General features: G+C 37.0%; 1 protein-coding gene across 2 annotated transcripts in view; it reads right to left on the bottom strand.

Moving 5' to 3' along the window:
- The window catches only part of RASA2 (RAS p21 protein activator 2), a 46,288-nt gene that overhangs the window by 10,884 nt on the left and 17,454 nt on the right, over nt 1–17,950 (bottom strand). For both annotated transcript variants that reach the window (XM_062499173.1, XM_062499174.1), the window contains 9 exons: nt 11,464–11,547; nt 9,624–9,696; nt 8,311–8,387; nt 6,838–6,936; nt 4,650–4,806; nt 3,298–3,446; nt 1,893–2,007; nt 1,375–1,449; nt 595–718 (listed from right to left, as the gene is read on the bottom strand). In XM_062499173.1, the coding sequence (XP_062355157.1) occupies nt 595–718; nt 1,375–1,449; nt 1,893–2,007; nt 3,298–3,446; nt 4,650–4,806; nt 6,838–6,936; nt 8,311–8,387; nt 9,624–9,696; nt 11,464–11,547 (953 nt within the window). The remainder of the gene's footprint in view (nt 1–594; nt 719–1,374; nt 1,450–1,892; nt 2,008–3,297; nt 3,447–4,649; nt 4,807–6,837; nt 6,937–8,310; nt 8,388–9,623; nt 9,697–11,463; nt 11,548–17,950) is intronic.

Below are 17,950 nucleotides of genomic sequence, written 5' to 3' on the forward strand. Positions count from 1 at the left end.
CACTACATAACTCCTATATTAAAACCATTCTGAAAGAATAAAGCTATTCTAATACTGGTCATATTTACAAACCCATTAAATAATTTCTATTATCCAACCTCCTCAAAACTACCCATAACCCATTTAGCTATAGTAGTACTAAAGCTAACTTCACAGAAGTTATGAATAAGCTGGTCATTGTTAACAGAGTGACAGTTCATGGAAAGATGCAAATGCCAAACTGATTTTCAAGTTCACATCTTGGTTCTTTAGAAGCAATGAACAGAACAGCTCTTACAAATTTTAAGTATCTTTCAAATAAATCACTTTGTTTTATGATTTGTATTGCTTGTGCTTTTCTTCCATTCTCTTGTACTTTTTTTGATGACTTCTCATTTGCTGCTGTCTTGCAATTTGACTTTCTATACTTTTGTATCAGAAAACAAAAAAAGCCTCTTGACTGACCATGAAGTTTCACTATAACTTACAAATGCCCGACTGTCAAAGTTCAGGGCACAGCTTTGGACAAGACAAGAATTTTAACAATCCCCATAAGGTAACCACAGAAGTTTTCAGTCCAAACACTACTTTCAGAAGTTTTTAGAGAACACTTACTTGGGAATCTTTTGGCAGCCAGATGCCTCAAAGAATAGAAAACATCACACATTAGGGTAGGACAACTTATACTCGACCGCACTATTTCACGGAACACTTTGTCCACGTAATAGCGGAGATTTTCCTGCAATTATGAAAAAAGGTGGGGTTTTTTTTCAGACCATGAACATCTACATTTCTCCCTTTTTCTCCCCCTCAGCACAAACATAACACTGACTATTCAATACTGAACTTCAGTACAGTGCATAATTTAAAAGCCTCAAAATGTTTATATGGCATTACTACTAGTAAAAGGTAGTTTAATGATATTTACTTGAAGTATATAAGCACTGTTTAGCAACAAAAGCTACCTATAAATACTGGGTTTTGTAATTTGACAACATGAAAGGAGCATTTCCCATGTATACAAAGTGAACATTAACTTTTGCTGGCTGCTGATGTTTAAGGCTATAGTTGCTGCAATAAAACTTCAATGAAAAATGCTAGAGCAGGTCTAATTAGGTACAGCATAATCTAGATGCTGAGTACAGGACATCAGAAATCAAAATACCAAAAAAACTAGTAAGAATGACTGTCATCTTTAGCTTCTCCTCTGTCCTGTTTTCCACTGGACTTTTTCATTGCCGTGTTCATAAAGAGGGATAAGAAAATACAGCTTTCTCTTTGTTTACTCTGAAAACAGAGTTATATTTGCCACTATGAGTTGTTAATTTTCCATTACAAAGAGCTGCTTTCAAAAATGCTTTTCTTTCAGATTTTGAGACCAGTTGGGAAACTCACCATATTAATTTCCACGTTATCCCCTTCTCTTAATTTGATGGGATCTATTTCACAGGGTTTAGGAGACTCACATATCTGAAACAAACAAATAAAACTATAGGACTTCAATTTTTCAGACAAAGTGTGGACATGCACCCATTTAAAACCAGATTCTTAGATTTAGGAATAAAATTGTAAATAGGTTCTAACCATCCCTAACAACGTGCAATGATCATCCTCTTTTGTTTGTGGCTTTTCAAATGGATTGATTGCCTAAAGCATCACATGGGCAAATTCTGCAATGTGTCAGAGGCTGGAATGACTTTCAGGGACTGTTTATTTAGAAATATCTGGAATGTAAATACCAAACCACAGCTCCTCCCACTAAACTTAACCAATTAATTATTGCTCAGTTAATTCTAGGATTTCCCTACCTGAGTGATTCCTACCACAGAGCTGAAAAAAGAATGCCTATGCAACAGATAAGGATACCACAGGGGGCTGAGCATCCCCAAAGAAGTTTCAGTAGGACAACCTACCTCATCAATAACAGGTTTCAAAGTGACCTTTAGGTAGTGCTTCCCCACTATTTTCATCATTTCATCTACACACCGAGTTGCTAATGAGTTGCCTCTGAAGATTGTGTTTGCTTCTCTGTAAGAAAAGAAATTATTTCATTTGAACAGGGAAAAAGCATGTTCTGTTACAAAATTCAATTTATACTCTCTCTTGCTATTAAATAATTATTTTAAACAGTATTTTTCATATATTTCAATCAGGAATTCCAGAATGTATACACCAAGTTCGCAATGGCACTCAGTAACAAAGAGTATAAACAAGAATATTATTACAACAATTACCAAACACAGGAACATAAATAAAACTATTAGAAAAAGCCTAAGAAATTATAACAACTAAAGTTATACTACAGTACAGAACATGAGAAAGAACAACTGAAGATAATACCAAAATAATGAAAAATTGCACCTCAGCAATATACAATTCCTCCTCCAGTAGTTGTGATAAAAAAAAAATCTGGAGCTGCAGCACACTGCTGCACTACACCAATAAACCCAGACACTTAAGCCAAAACACATTTAATCCAAGGTTACTTTTTTATTCATTACAGCAGTTGAAGAAAACTGACAGCCAGCTGTGCAAAGTGTATCTTTCTAATCTGAGAGATTTACTTTAAGATCCCTTTGTTACAGTTCAATTACAATGGAATGTGTGTACTAAAATGCAGTTTAGAAAATTATTTTCTATGAGTCACCTCTTTCCACACAGTTAAGCTGTCTCGCACTATTTAAATCAAGATGAAGTGCTTTGAAATGAACTGTCCTGTGGTGACAAAATCCCTCCCACACCTCCACTGAACATGACCCGGCACCGCAGTGGTTGCTACTCACATCTGCTTTATTTCTCTCCTAACCACAGAACTGCAAATTCACAGACCATATGCTGCTACTTGGAAAAGCTCCCATGTTTCCTACTTGCAAGGCATGCAGACCACATTCTTAATTACATGGCATCTTTGCAGAAAAAGAGTAGCCCTCATTTAAGCCACGTGTTAAAGGACACAGCATAAGATTTGCAGCAATTTAAAGATGTTCCATCTATTAAGTTCCATATAAGTTTATAAATTCCAATCCAACGTACAGTAAAATTTGAAGAGTGGCCAAATAAAGACATTTAAAATAAAAACTATCTACTCTAAGACAAAGTTTTACTCAACTGCCCAGCACCCTTAACTCTGAAACCCAGCTTCAAAGTGATTTAAAGAATGTTTTTAAAAACTAGCATTAAAAGATTAATACATTTAGTCAGTTTTATGTGAGAGAAACAAAACCAAAGGGCTTACTTGTCAGTGTTGTATCATGAAGCCCTGTGAAACTCTGAGATTAATTTTAGAAAGCATGACATCAGTAAACATGAAATACGTACTGGGTGTCCTTCAGATCTAGTTCTGCCACTGCTGCAACAAAGGGAACCAGCTTATGGTGGTGCAGCAACAGCCGTACCAGGGGCAGCACAGCATCGTACTTGTCTCGACACACTTCACTCAGAATGTAGGCAGCAGATGCAGAAATAGGCTGTGAGAAAGCAGAGTATGAAATCTGAGTAAAGTAGTTAAATGTTCTTCATTTATTTGAAAAAGTACAGATTAAATCTAATGAGACTATAGACACAGTTCGTTAACAGAAACTTTCAATATTTGCTGTGTAACATGGCAATTAAAAGCTTCAATTCCAGAGATACTTAATTGCATATTAATTTTATCTACTCTATAAATACATTTATGAATGGAATTCGGTAGCTACTCATCCTACTCATTCTCCCTAAAGGGTTAAACTATGGCTTTGTCACAAATCCAAGTTAGAGGCAGAAAAACAACTGTTTTACTAAAATGTCATGTATCTTTATAGAATTTTTAAAACTATAATCAAGGGACAAAGTGTTTGTTGCCACTGTACAGTTGGAAATTTCAATACAAAAACTATATTATTTCAGTCGAAAAGACAGCTACTGACTGCTGCTACCTATAAACTCAGCCATTACTGAATTCCAGTGAACCAGTATTTGAATATGGGCCAGCAAAAATTTTAGTCACATCTGCTTCTTCTATCTTTCTTCTCCTTTGTTAGTACTTCATTAACACTGAATTGATAAAAAGCTGTTAAAGACCTAAGACTACAAAGTCCTACAATTTCATTCCTGTCCCAATGTTAAGCAAACCGTCTACCACACTTCCCTCTTTGTCACCATGTCCTGGTGAGAAATTCAGTCATGCTGATCAACATCCTAGGGAAGGCAGAAGCAATTCAGAAATAGAATTTGAAATAAATTCTGAAGTAGATCAGAATTATTAATTGTTAATTATCTTTTGTTAATTTTCTTTTTTTTTTTTTTTTTTTTTTACCTTTTGTTAATTATCTGCCCTTCAGTGCCAATAATGAATCATTGTCCCTGGAAAACCTCTAAATCCAAGAGGCTAATAGAGGCCAATGGAAAAATACAATGTTGAAAAGAGCAACCCATGATAAGAAAGTATTTTATCTCCTCCAGGCACATAGCACAGGTTATTTCCCCGTCTCCATCAGTTCTTCTATAATAAGAAGAAAATCCTGGTACTTTGGAGCAGAAGTAAAAGCTCTAAAAGCTGTTCATCTGGGTGTAACAGACTAATTACCACAAAGAAACAAAAACAATTATCTAGACACGAGTAATTCATATTGTCTCACAACAGCATAATCCATTTTCAGTTTTCACTTAAATTAAATTTTCAACAGAAGTACCTGAACATCTGAAGATTTTAGCAGCAAGTTCCTTAGAGAAGTGTAGTACTCAGATGGAAGTACACAGTCTTCAGTGTAACAGATATTTAACCTAAGTGATCCCAAATCATCAGTTTTAGAAGACTTGTTTCCATTTTCTCTTGGCTGAAGTAAGTACCTGTAAGCAATAGGACGATTATAAAATATTAGATACCTATTTCATTCATTTGACTAATTCTATAATAAAGCAAAGTATCACATTTAACTATTTCAGTACACATATAGTATATCTGAAAAACTGCAAAAAATTCACAACCCCCCTTGTTGAGACACAAAAGTAAAAAACTGAGCAGCTTTTAATTCATCTTTAACACATAACGGAATTTAATTTCTCACATCTATGCAAACAGTAAAATATCATATACATTTTGTAGGTTAGCAGGAATAGTTTGAGATTACACTGGGCCATCTCATTTTACATCTAGGTTATATTTAGGGTGTTGGACACTGCAGGTGAAAGAGGTAGTGTGAAGAATTTAAATGATTTTGTCTGAGATCAGAAAAACATCACATAACATTAACAGGCTCCACTCAAAAAAGATATGGGGAAAAAGCAGATTTTTTTCCTACTTTCAATACAAAATATATCAAACCATTAATTGACTGCAGTTTCACTGTATTCCAATAGGAGGTGCAGCCCTACAAAAATGCTAACAGCTTTTAAGTGGTGTGTCAGTAGTTTCAACACTCACCCCAACAAATTGAAACCCCATCTCCAAATATTCTTTTGCAACCACGTATATTTGGACTTCTACAACCAGGCGATCAGACTTCTTTTTTTCATAATCAGATGCAGTGGCCATGAAGGCATGCTAACATAAAATAAAACTGATTTACCAGGAGAACCTCTCCTTAACAGCGTTGATTCTTAGGCTTATTTTCCAAGTATTTAGTAAAAAAGATAATTTCTCTGCTGTACTTCAGCTGCATTCAAAATCATATTATGCAAATTAGTAATAGTATAAAAGATTTATTATTTTTAATCACAGAACTGTTTTGATGAGCAGATCATACTTGGATATGAGGATGTGCAATGCAAGGTGTGCCTACACAGCATATTAGCAGGCACACTCAAGAGAACCACACTTGAGTTAGGCCAATTCAAAAAATCTCCACAAAAACTGGCACTGAGCCCATGCTGATACAATCTTTCTCTCAGCAGGTTGTTAACAGAGGCCTGGTTTTATGATATGGTCATACAGCTGTTGATGAGACACTGCCTGCAATACACCACTGTGTAAAAAACAGAAACTCCAACAGGCTCACATTCAAACACCAAGAGTCTCAGCTCACCATCCAAGACACTTGGAGCCTGAGGTGGGTACATGGAGCAGAGCCATAATGGTTCCTGGCCAAGACCTGTTACATTTAGTTCCTATTAGCACACTTCCTTCCCATGTGTTTTCTGTGTGGATATGAAAGTGCTTCCTCCATGCTTTCTCTATACTGAAAGGCTCACTAAAAGCAGAGTATTTTACACACTTGAAGTCGCTCAAATCCCTTCCACTCATCCCTTCCTGCTGTTTAAGCATTTGGGACAGTATAGGAGCTAGAGATGGGCTCCTGCTCCCAAAAACATCAGAAGGGAGGGTGCTGAGATGCCCCATGCATTAGTGTTTCTTTCCTGAACTCCCTTCATACATCACCCTTCCAGCCCATGTGCCTGTTCCCCTGACGTGAAGTGGGGTTGGTTCTAGAAGATACTTCTGGAACCCCCCCCAAAGAAGAAAAAAATAAGCTGCACTTAATGATCAAGTAAACTCTTCATCAATCATTCTGGAAGTCTGACTTAGGAATTTAATTACAAGTGATGCAATTCTTAAAAGCTCCAGGTTTGCTGGGCAGGCTGAAGAGCACACACAGATCACTGAAATTCAACAACCTGACCAAAAGACAGTCACAATTCATCTTCCCTTCACCCTCCACACTTCCCCCTCAAACATACCAACTATGTGCAGGCAGGGAAGAGCGGAGCTAAATATACCTGCTGACAAGGTTAATGTACTGAGCAGGGAAACTCTAGAAACATGTTTTACCTAGATTAGAACAGGAAGACATGGTTTAATAAATAGGTAGAATAAAATATATCCTTTGCAAGGGAAAACATGCAAGACAGAAGCAAATTCACTTCTAAACCACCATTTCTCACCATGCTTGAAAGGAATCATTTCTTAACACCTTCACAGGAACTTTAATTTCTCCTAGAAAGATGTCTTGTACCAGATTCCCATTATTCCATAGGTCGACCCTGAAAACAAGAACATAGCTTACATTTTCTTTTCCCCCAGAGAGAAATAAGCAAGTTTACAATAACTGCCTTACAGCACTAATCCACATGCATGCAGGCAGCAAATGTTAGAAATCTCACTCCATTCTAAATAAATCAAGAAGACTCAAACAACTGGCTTATTAGCCCATAAAGAACAGATAAGGAAACAAACAGTGAAAGTTAAGTCTTGCAGACCTTGCATCAGTAAATAAAAGTGATACTGGCACAATGTACGGGTTCTGCGCTGTCTCCACCCCCAAAACTGTGCACATTTCTCCTCAGGAAATTCAAGTGAGCTTTTCTACCAATATATTTAAATATTTACCTAACTGCTAGAATCTGGCACACTGCAATACCACACCAACACATGCGCTTGTTTTTCCAAGCAGCAGCTCGTACGCTTACAACCTCAAACGGAATCAGGTTCCAGACATGCACCCTGGGTTTGTTCTCTTACTTCTTACCTCTCTGACATTTCTGACAGACAGCAGTTGTTAAGAACAAAAAAAAAAAAAAAAAAACAGAAACAAAAGACAACTAGATTTGTTGGGGCATGACTATTTTTCTAAATATATTTGCATCTACAATGAAATATACATTTCTAATTAATGAAGCTAATAATTAGAAACGCACATACCAAGTTAATGGCTATTTGGATTAAGTGCTAAATTTTTCTTCTGATGCCTGCTAGGAAACACATGCTGGCCTTTAAGACTTTCTGTCATTCAGCAGATTTGGTACATGTATGTGCAGGAGCACGATAAAGAAAAGAAACTCAGTACAGGGCTCTCTGCAGCTCTAACTACATTGCATAAATACAGACAGACCTGCTCTGAGGGTAAAACAGAAAAGGGGAACATACTTTGAGTATTTGCATTTCCAAGGAAAAGATGAAACACAAATGTTCCTCTAAAAAACAAAGTGAAATTTTAAGAATCTCATAAAAGAGGCTTTTCCCTCTTTTTTTATTAAACCAGCCAACTATATTTGAAACTATAGGCTAGGATCAGGTATGCTGGTATCTTTCAGTACAAGTTCTATTACCAATATTCTGCCCAAATTAATATAATTTGATAGAAGGTATTCATATCTCTTTATTCACAGGCACATGAAGTAAGTTTAGGCTGCTAGATACACTCAACCACTATTTACTTCAAAACAAAAAAACTCATCTTCAGTAAGAAATACAAGTAAAAAAAAAAAAAAAAGAGAATTTTTCTACATCATCTTTTCTACAAGTCTGATCAGTAATTCTCTGGAGCTACACTAAGACAAAACAGGTATTTATTCTCTTGATAATAAAATATTATGATTCATTAATAATTCTATGATATCACTTTCTAATCCACATACCTTACTTCTAGTTTCTCAATATCTTCTTCTTCCACCTGAAACTGGGACTTTTTGGTGTAACTGCTGGACCTGGTTACCTGCAAGTAAATTCCTCCTATTAACACACTTTTTGTATTTATGGATAGCAAAAATCAAAGAAAACCCTCCCTTCCTCTACCACAGGTAAATAGTTACTATTCCTTATACAAAGAAAAAAGGCCAGTTGACCAAAGCAGCTGCCTTTTGCCAAAAAGCAGAAGAAAAATAGGTCAAGAAGGGTTCATTGTAGAAGCTACTGAAGGCTAACTGATATATGAGGGAATTACAGTATAGATATATTAGAAAAAACAACTAGTATGACATGAAACTGGCAACAATTTCTTTTGCTTTAGCATGAGCCCCATGAAAAAACTGAAGTCAATTCTGAAATGTTTAAAGAAACAACAAATAAGAAGCCCACTCTTCTTGTCCTTGTCACAACACAGTTGTAACCTCTCATCTACACTTCCCTCATTTCTTGACTGACTGCAGTCTCAATTTAACTCCAATAAATCTTAAGTCAAAAAGTCACCAGGGTGGTTTAGATCACGTTTTTATGCTGATATCTGACTTCCTAAGAAATCACACTCAGTATTCTTGAGCAGGTCAAGTGAAACACAAACATGCATTGAAACTGTGCAGAGGTATGAAACTATTTCTCACTCAAGTCCCACAGCAGGAGCAGGATTCATAAAAACACACTAAATTATAATACATTTGAGGTACATGCAAGAGTTGTACTCCTTCCAGCTCTCAGTACAGCATGTTTTAAATGCAAATCTTTATTACTGACACAAATCAGATGAAAATTTAAACTCATGTTTATTGTCAGATAACTCATGTAGAATTGAAATTGACTCCTAAATAACAACAAAGTTAACTTTTTTAAAATTAAAATAAACTTTTTTGGGTATAATCACTAAATTACTTTAATAAATAAATATGTTGCTTGGGTTTTTTAGGTCAAGCTTGAAAATATTTAAATAGAAGTCCTTGGGATAGGTTCAAGTTATCTCAGGACTCTGGATGGCAACAGATATATAAAGTGATTCAAGATAGGGAATTACCTTCACACATGTGCTTGTGAGAAAGCAATTTTTCACCCAGCAATTGGAGGGGAATGCTATTGTCTGGCAGGCAGAAATTTAAATATGTCATTCACTTACATTTGAGAGGCCAGTTAAAGCTCTTCAATTTGCTTGAAGAGAGCTTTGTACTGCTATGCAGCTTGCTAAAAAATATCTGAAGGGTTGCATAAAATAGATAAACAGGAAGAACAGCACACAAAAAGTTACCTCAAAATAAAATGTTTCATTAAACTGCGGATTGCTTGTTTTCTTCTTAACTTTGGTCTTCTTTTGGTCATTCCTGTTCCAATGTGGCAAAATTTTTACCATAGACAACTTAAACACACAATTATAAAAACATTCTATTGTCAAGAAGGACCCATGCATTTAAGTTAAAACATTTCTTTGTTGTTCTAGAATTCACTTTGATCAATGAGGAAAATCTTAAAATAAAATTAATTCATCTTCACAATACAGTTTAAAGAGTTACAATTTTAAATGCTGTATCTAGCTAACTGTGCATCTATCCAACTCAAAAGGTTGTATTTCATTTTACAAATGGATAAAACTTACATATATTAATTCAAATACATCAACATTTTCTAATGCATTTAAAATTTACATTTCTTTACTACTGCCTAAAGGTAATGAGCACACTTTTCCTTGTCTTGTTCAACTGCAGTTTTTGTTTTTCTCACCCTCTTTTGTTGGTGAAATACCCACTACTTCTTTACAGACAGAGGCTTACACCCAAGACACTGAAGGTTTTCTCTGAAAGCAACTGCTGCTTATGTTAGGTATGAAGCAGCCCAGGGTCAAACAAAACAACTGTCCCCCACTTCCTTGTGGATTGGTTTTGATAATTTTTTTTAATTTTACAAGTTTTATAAAGGAATACAGTTTTATTTATTTATTTAGCAAAGGGTTGTGCTAGTATAAAATGGCTTTTCAAAAGAAAGAAATATAAAATATGTGAGAAAAAACAGACAAGGGAGAAGAAAAATTGCCCTAAGTATCAACTACCTATTTTCAGGAACTGGACATATAAATATTCCAGTCGTGGTACACGAGTCACACATGAATAAGGTTGGAAAATCTTAACCAGGAATTCCTGTCGGATTTGCACATATATTCCCATACTAGCAGGGTAAATATTTTGTGGGACCAACATTCTCCCACTTACATTCATATCACAGGACTCCAACAGAAAATGTATGTCACTTTACCTCTTTTGCCATTCAGCCCCATGATTCCTAAGTGTAACTGGTGAGCCTCCCTAGTCCTCTTAGGAAAATCCCAAACAAACAAAACAAAAAGCCCCCCATGCCAAACTTGAAAATTGAATCATTTACTACCAAGGAGAAAAAAAATGCTCCATGCAAAGCAATGGTAAAACACATCCTGGCACTATGCTCACAAAGGCAATTCCTCAGCACTGGAGAAAGGAAAGGGTCTGATGTGGCAAAAAAGAAGCAAATGAAACTCATTCTCCTTGTTGGGCAGGGACTTGCACATGGTGAATGTGAGGGATGGGGGACTTCTCTTAAGTGAAAAAACCCAGCAGTTATTGAGGAGTACTGATCCCAAACAAGGAGACATTTGAACTGTGGGGAATTGGAGTGCAGCATCCTGAAGGTGTTCCAGAAACTCTCCTCTCTCATCTCCTCCCAGTTACTACACATTTGCTGCAAAGAAACTCACACGTTAAGAAAAACAGAGAAGAGAGGAAGGTGAGTGAGCAACTGACTGTATCATGACATACAGGAATTTCAACAGATTACAGGAAGTACAGTGCAGAAATCAAGAGTCCAGTACAAAACATAAGAAAGAACTGAGTCAGGAGTGGCTCCTGACTAGTGCAGCCAATTCAGAGAGACCAAACACCATCCCAGCCTCGAGCATATGGCAGGGAAGGGGAGAGAACAGTATCCATGGAGATGTGACGCACACATGAGAGCACTGCAACATTTTCCTGCATTTTAAAGATTTTGTTTAAAACCTATGACTTGCTTTTCCAATTCAACATCACAGCATTTTTAGATTTATTCATTTAATACTAAAATGTTACCTGGAAGGCCCCACAAGAGAGACTGTTGCATAAGGATCACAATTCTGTCCATTTATAAGTGGCAACCCATGGCACTCCTTTATGCTACAAGGAAAAGGCAAACAACAGATCAATGAAGCAATTACTTGCCTTAAAAAATAAAACCCACACAATGCTTTCTTTTTGAAAACTTTTTATGTCCTGCTCTATTACACACAGATATAGCTATACACTGACCCAACATACTGCATGTACTTGAAGTAGCTCTCTAGATGGTAACACAAAATGATACTCAAGTATACAGTCAGACTTGGGGGTCTCTGTGAGAACAAAACTCTTGGAATTGCTTTGATACAGACATTCCAGTATCACACATGAACAACAAAACCCCCTGTAAAATGAACTGCTACACGTTAGGAGAACTTGCAGATTTCATTAACTTTTAAATTTGATTTCTCAAGAACCACAAAAAACTATCTGACCCCATCCAGTGGCAGCAACTACATCTGGAAGGCACTGAAATGAATTGAAAGATTTAATTTTGGATAAATACATTCTGAGTTATGCTAAGAAATGCAAAGCTGAATCCTCAAATGATATTTAAAATTAAGTATCCAAACCTATCACAGTATATCGTTCTAGCTCTACCTTTGAAATAGTGCTTAAGGTTTATTTTCAAACCTTTTTCATAACAGTCCATGTTCAGGGTTAAATGACCATCAGGGTTAAATGGCTCTTTTAAAAATAAATATTTTCTTCTGTAATTCATACAGTAAACTGGTGTTTAACAGGCACAGGCACACTGTTCACCAGTCCTGATGCAAAAGGGACAGAAGGGTTGGCAATTAATGCTCATGGAGACTGAGAAACCTCTTCCAGACTTTTCCTAAAGTCTCACAATTTTTGAATCACCACAGCAGCAACACGGAGTGGGGTGAGCAAGCTGCCTAACATTCAGATGCTGCCCACATATGAGCATTAACTAAAAACAGCTGAACAACAAAAGTAAAGCAGATTACAAAATTTCATAAACAAAACACGAATGAGATCTGAATGCTGTATTCCTGTTCTCTTTAAAATCATGTATTTTTAGCTATACTGGAGGAATTTAACTAAATTAATGCAAGAAAGTTTCAGTTGTCATCATTTCTTAGTCTGAATAAATACCAAAACCCAGGCAACTTAAGGAGAAAATAGGCTTCTCTAAATTCATATAAACAATTAAACAAATGTTCTAATATCATAATGTGGAATAGGTTGTGCAGATCAAGTTAAAGTCAAGAAGATGCACACATTTTTAAATAAACGTTTTATGTAGTGTATAAAAATGGTGTTAAAAGAATAACAGGAGCTGCAAATTCAAATAAAAGCATGGAAACAACAGACACTACCACTCCTGTGCTGCCTCAAAACTCCACCCTCTTTGGAGTATGCACAATTAAAAACCAGATGGTATTTCCCCCCAAAAAAGTCCCTTTGTCTTACCCAGTTCAGGGAACATTTAGTGCTGAACCACTGCACAATCATTTGTTATTTTTCTTCCAGTTATCAAGCACGTGGCCTTCAGCATTTCAATAATTTCTGAATCACAATGAACACTACAGTGATTTCAAACCCACCACTTAAATGGGTTCTTGAAACATCCAGTTGTTTCATAAGCATTAATTGATTCCTCCTCCAACACACAAGTGGCACAGAAGAGTGGCAACAGAATTAAACTATCTAGACTTTTCAGTCATTTGGGGTATCTGATGTGAGGCAGGACTCAGTTCTTTCAGGCTGATGGGCATCCTGGAGCGTAAAACACTCTGCAGCTCCTCAGGCTTTGCAGTTTCAGCTGTGAGTGCTGAGTGCACCTATAAATCAGCCATGATTTGAACCTCAAAGGAAATTCAGCAGCAGATGGATCAGTCAACCTTATCTGAAGAAAATTCAGCTGTTTTAACAAGAACATCATAATTTCTCTTCTTACAGTCTTTGACATGTTCACCATGCTCCTGGATTTCTCTAGCAAACAGATACAAGTCTGGGGGACTTTCGGTTACACAAACAGCTTGTTCTGTTCACTTGACCACAATACACACAAACTAAAGAAAGGCTTGTTTGTGATTTCCTGCGAGTTGAAAAACATTTTATTGACAACTTCAGTCTTGCAGCAGAACTAGAATCTCTGGATTTGTCATAAGGATCTGTCACTTCAAGTTGATTTCATGCACCAGCTGGTCTCCCTGTGGAGGCAGCTCTAGCATTTGCTTTACACCTCCTGCCCAAGTCCCAGTTCTGTTGCCAGCAAGTGAGGTTTGCCTTGTTTAATAGACAGCCTGCCCTGGTCCAACACCTCCCCTGACCAATCAGATCCTAATCCCCGAATCTCTCTCTTCCACATTATCAGGCACAAAAATCTCTTCCAAATTTACCTTACCTCCTCCCCTTCCATCTTTCACTCCAAGGTAGCCAGTCAGATCCATCCCTTCAGTCTGCAGGTACTGCCTGGAGTCTGCTTTAGACACATATGTGACAGCACAGCCAAGTCAGCTGAACTGCTGCTTCTGTTTACCACCCTCACAGGAAGCTTTTAGGTTGCAAGCCAGTTGTCAGTTTGGCAAACTGAATTACCCTGGTCATGCAGAGGCCCTCCCAAGCTCCAAAGGCAAGCAGCCATTAGGGATAGGAAGCCATTAAATCAACTCAGCACTACCAAGCTGGATTATTCCTCCCCAGGGACTGAGCACACTGCATTGAATCATTACTGATACTTTTAAACTACTAAGCAAACAGCTTCCTCCTCCTTTTAAACAGTGAACATGTTTAAAAATTCTGAAGATGCTTGAAGTGGCTGAACTAGAGCAGACTTAAAAGAAATTGAAAAGTTGGAATGGAAATGAATGGAACAAAAAAATCTCACTCAATTTGCCACTCAGCAAATTTCACAGGAATACTGCCTTTCCTCGAAGAATCCGGCAAAGTGCTGCAACTGCAGCCTCCTTTAACAGGAAAACAGCAAACGAGAAATCTAAGCAAAACCACCACCATCAAAATGCCAGACATCTTGACCATCAAAAAAACAAAATTAACACTAAATATATACTCCTGTTCTTACAACCATAATTAATACATTTCCAACATACAGTAAAAATATTTCAGCTTTGACAAATCACTTCATCTACCTAGCTAGGCAGTTGTCATCCAAAAGGCATAAATGCATAGAACTGGAAGAAGTAGACAGGATCTTAGAAGCCATTCATTTTATATTTTAGACTACTATATCCTTATGTACTATCTAAGCAACAGGTAACAGAACTTTGGTTCTTTTCTCCAACTACTGTCCTGTTCCAGTACAGTGTAAGATATGTTTCAGTTTACATTAATTCTCATCTCAGTAGTTTGCTGTGCAAGAGGCATTTCATACAGGAAATGAGAGCCTTTCAGATATAACCACCATATATTCATCTTAGAGGATGAGAATAAGTCCTTAAAAAGACCCAGCCCACAATAAACCCCCTCAATGACTGACTCTACCTCCATCATTCAAATCAGCTGCAGTTCTCCAAGGATAGACACTCCTTAACTGCAGCCATTAAGATCTGTATGTACACTTAATAAAAATTTTTGTGTTCACTAAAACAACTCCATGCGAGCAGACAAAGTATAAACAGGACAGCCACAAGCTGACAAGTCAAGTTAAGAGAGCACGGTGTGCAATTCATTTAGGAAAGTATGTAATAATTCGTAATAAACCATTTCTGGGCTTTGAAGAATTCACACTGTAAATACAGAAAACCTTTCAGAGCTGAAGGGCTGTTAATCCCAGAACAGGCAGGTCCCACCACCCGACTGCCTAATTTGCCAAGAAACTGTTTTAAGTATCAAGTATATATTTCAGCAGCAGCAAATATGCAAACAATGGCCATACAAACTTGTTCCTAGGGACTCCCAGCAAGAGCTGCAAGCATGTATTTGTGAAATGTGCTACTATACACACCATTGTGGTTTCAAAAGAAACGACCCACACTGAGTCAGCAGGTAATCTCTTGCACTTCTTCCCCTCCTCATTCACACATTAGAAAAGGAAACAATTAGTATCAGAGACAAAACAGTTTTAATTCACAGTCTGTGAGCATATCTGCATGAAACTTAACAGCAAGTTTGCAATTAATACAGAAATTATGTGTAAAATCAGGGCTTAGCTTGCTCTACACCAGCTCTAAGACAGTTCTTCTTCACCAAAATAAGATTAACTATGCTTTATGCCAAAAAAGCAACTGGGATTGAGTTTTTAAATCAATCCTCATCATAAAACTCATCTAGAAGACCAGCAGAAAAAGCTTCTACAGCCATGTTTACAGACCAAAACAGCAGGAATCCACTGCCTAGCCAGTCATCATTTTGGTTCAGCCACAAGGTGACAGGGGACTCCAGGTAATGCTCAGAATCACAGCATTTGAATTACTTGCTATTGTGTGTGCACTTAACACCACGTTTAATCTTGTGTAATGAAAGTTGGAGCTACTATTTTTCATCTTCATAGAATTTCTGGACTCTGAGGGAATACACAGTGGAAATCCATAAGCAACTTAACTAGCCAGCACAATCTAGAATTCTCCTATCCTAGAAAAAAAGTAACTGGTGAAGGTTTAAAAGCACATAATTCTCATTGCAGTGAGACACCATTAATTTGATCAGGAAGCAAAACACTGCTCCTGAAAGGCAAGTATCATAGCCTGTATATCAAGAATTATTTTCTCAGTGATTTTTTTTTTCCTTTGGCCATTATTTTCCAGTTTGGAACAGATAAAGAAGAGTCAGGAATAGACAGGTAAATGCATTTATGCCCACTCCTTGTCTCTCTTTTACTCTACCATGGTTCTGTTCCTTTCTATCTTTCAACTTTGTTAAAGGAGTTACTAATTCAATGTTCTCTCAGAATCTGGTGACTAGTGAAACATGGCAGGAAGTACATCACTTACTAATTATCATGGGAAATTTACAAAACAAGCAGGGTTTTAAAGAGTTTAATTTTCTCTTTAATGATCTCAAGTATTTTCTCTAACTGACTCACACTTTAAGGTCAAATACATCTCAAAAATGCCCTTATGTCCATTTCTATAATACCACATTCAGTAAGAGATGTCTTATTTCTCATACTCTCATGTACATACAAAATATATTTATGCACAACGTATTATCAATGCAGTAAATTATTTCAAGGGCAGCAGCATGTGTGGTAAAACCCTGCTACACATTTTTAGTTTAAGGAACTGTAGTAGTGCATTTCATAACCTCAGACAACAGCACTGATGTAATACTGCAGAGTTTAACGCACAATCCTCTCCCACATGGCAGTGAGTGGGTGAGTGCAGCAACCAAAAGAGAACCCTGGCTTCCTTTTGATCAATTATCTCCGCCATAAAGAGATCCTAAAAGAGGGCACAGTGAGTAAACCACTTCCTACTCAAAACTGCAATTTGCAACAGCAACTTTCTAATGCAACTTTTCTTCAACACAGAAAAAAATCCAGGCAAGTTTTTAAAATCAAAAACCCAAAACACTAACTTGAAGTGCATGAACATACAAAAATACAAAATTTTCTGAAAATTAAGAAAGTTGGGAATAAAACACAAAGTCATAAAACTCCAGCCAGCTTTTGGAGGTGAATAGTCCATGAGGAAAAAGCTGCTCTGATTCTGCTTTGTGCTGCAAGTGGGATACAAAAATAAGGGCAGCAGGACTCCCAACAATGTTGCTACCCCACTATAAAAGCAGACAAATTCCAAATTATCTTTAAGTAATAAAGATACTTTGATGTTCAGCAAGTTCCATCTTACCTGAATTATCAGCCTATGGCATTAAACCATCACAGTTTCACTAGCTTAGTTCTATCACAGAATAATTTCCCCCTTCATACCAAGTTAGAGAACAGCAAACAGACCACTTTGCTAGGTCCTGCTCCAACTCAGCTACTCGTCTGGATTTAGAGAGTTGACTAAGACAAGAACATAATCTTAGCTCCATAATGAAAATTACATTACCAAATATACTGAAAATGTACTGTTTCTATGATGCTCTTTGACATGCTGTAGCATTTTTACACTTCAGAGCCAAAATTAAGTTTAGTAGTGAAAGCTCTAAGTCGTTGCTAAGAAGTTTTACTGAAATGTGGCAAACATGCTGCTCCAGAACCACAACTCCTGTACTTCATTTTTTAGTAAGAATTCCTTATCATGGCTAACCAGAAGAAAATAGTTCTGAAGCAAAAGTAGCAATAAATTTTACCATACCAACCCCCAAAAAATACCACCAGCAGCAGTAATTTAGTCACTAACAGCAGTACTGCCAGTTCTGGCTGACAGCTGCACTGCACATTCCCAGCTTTCTCACCAGACTAAATACAACTGGAATTACAAGACACTAATCCTAGCAGTCCCAATAAAAGTGAGGGCTCTGGCAGCAGAGATGAACAGCTGGGACAAACTTCTGCTGGAGTTCCCTAGACACACACTCATCTCCT

This window comes from Cinclus cinclus, chromosome 10, assembly GCF_963662255.1.
Source record: "Cinclus cinclus chromosome 10, bCinCin1.1, whole genome shotgun sequence".
NCBI classification, from domain to species: domain Eukaryota; kingdom Metazoa; phylum Chordata; class Aves; order Passeriformes; family Cinclidae; genus Cinclus; species Cinclus cinclus.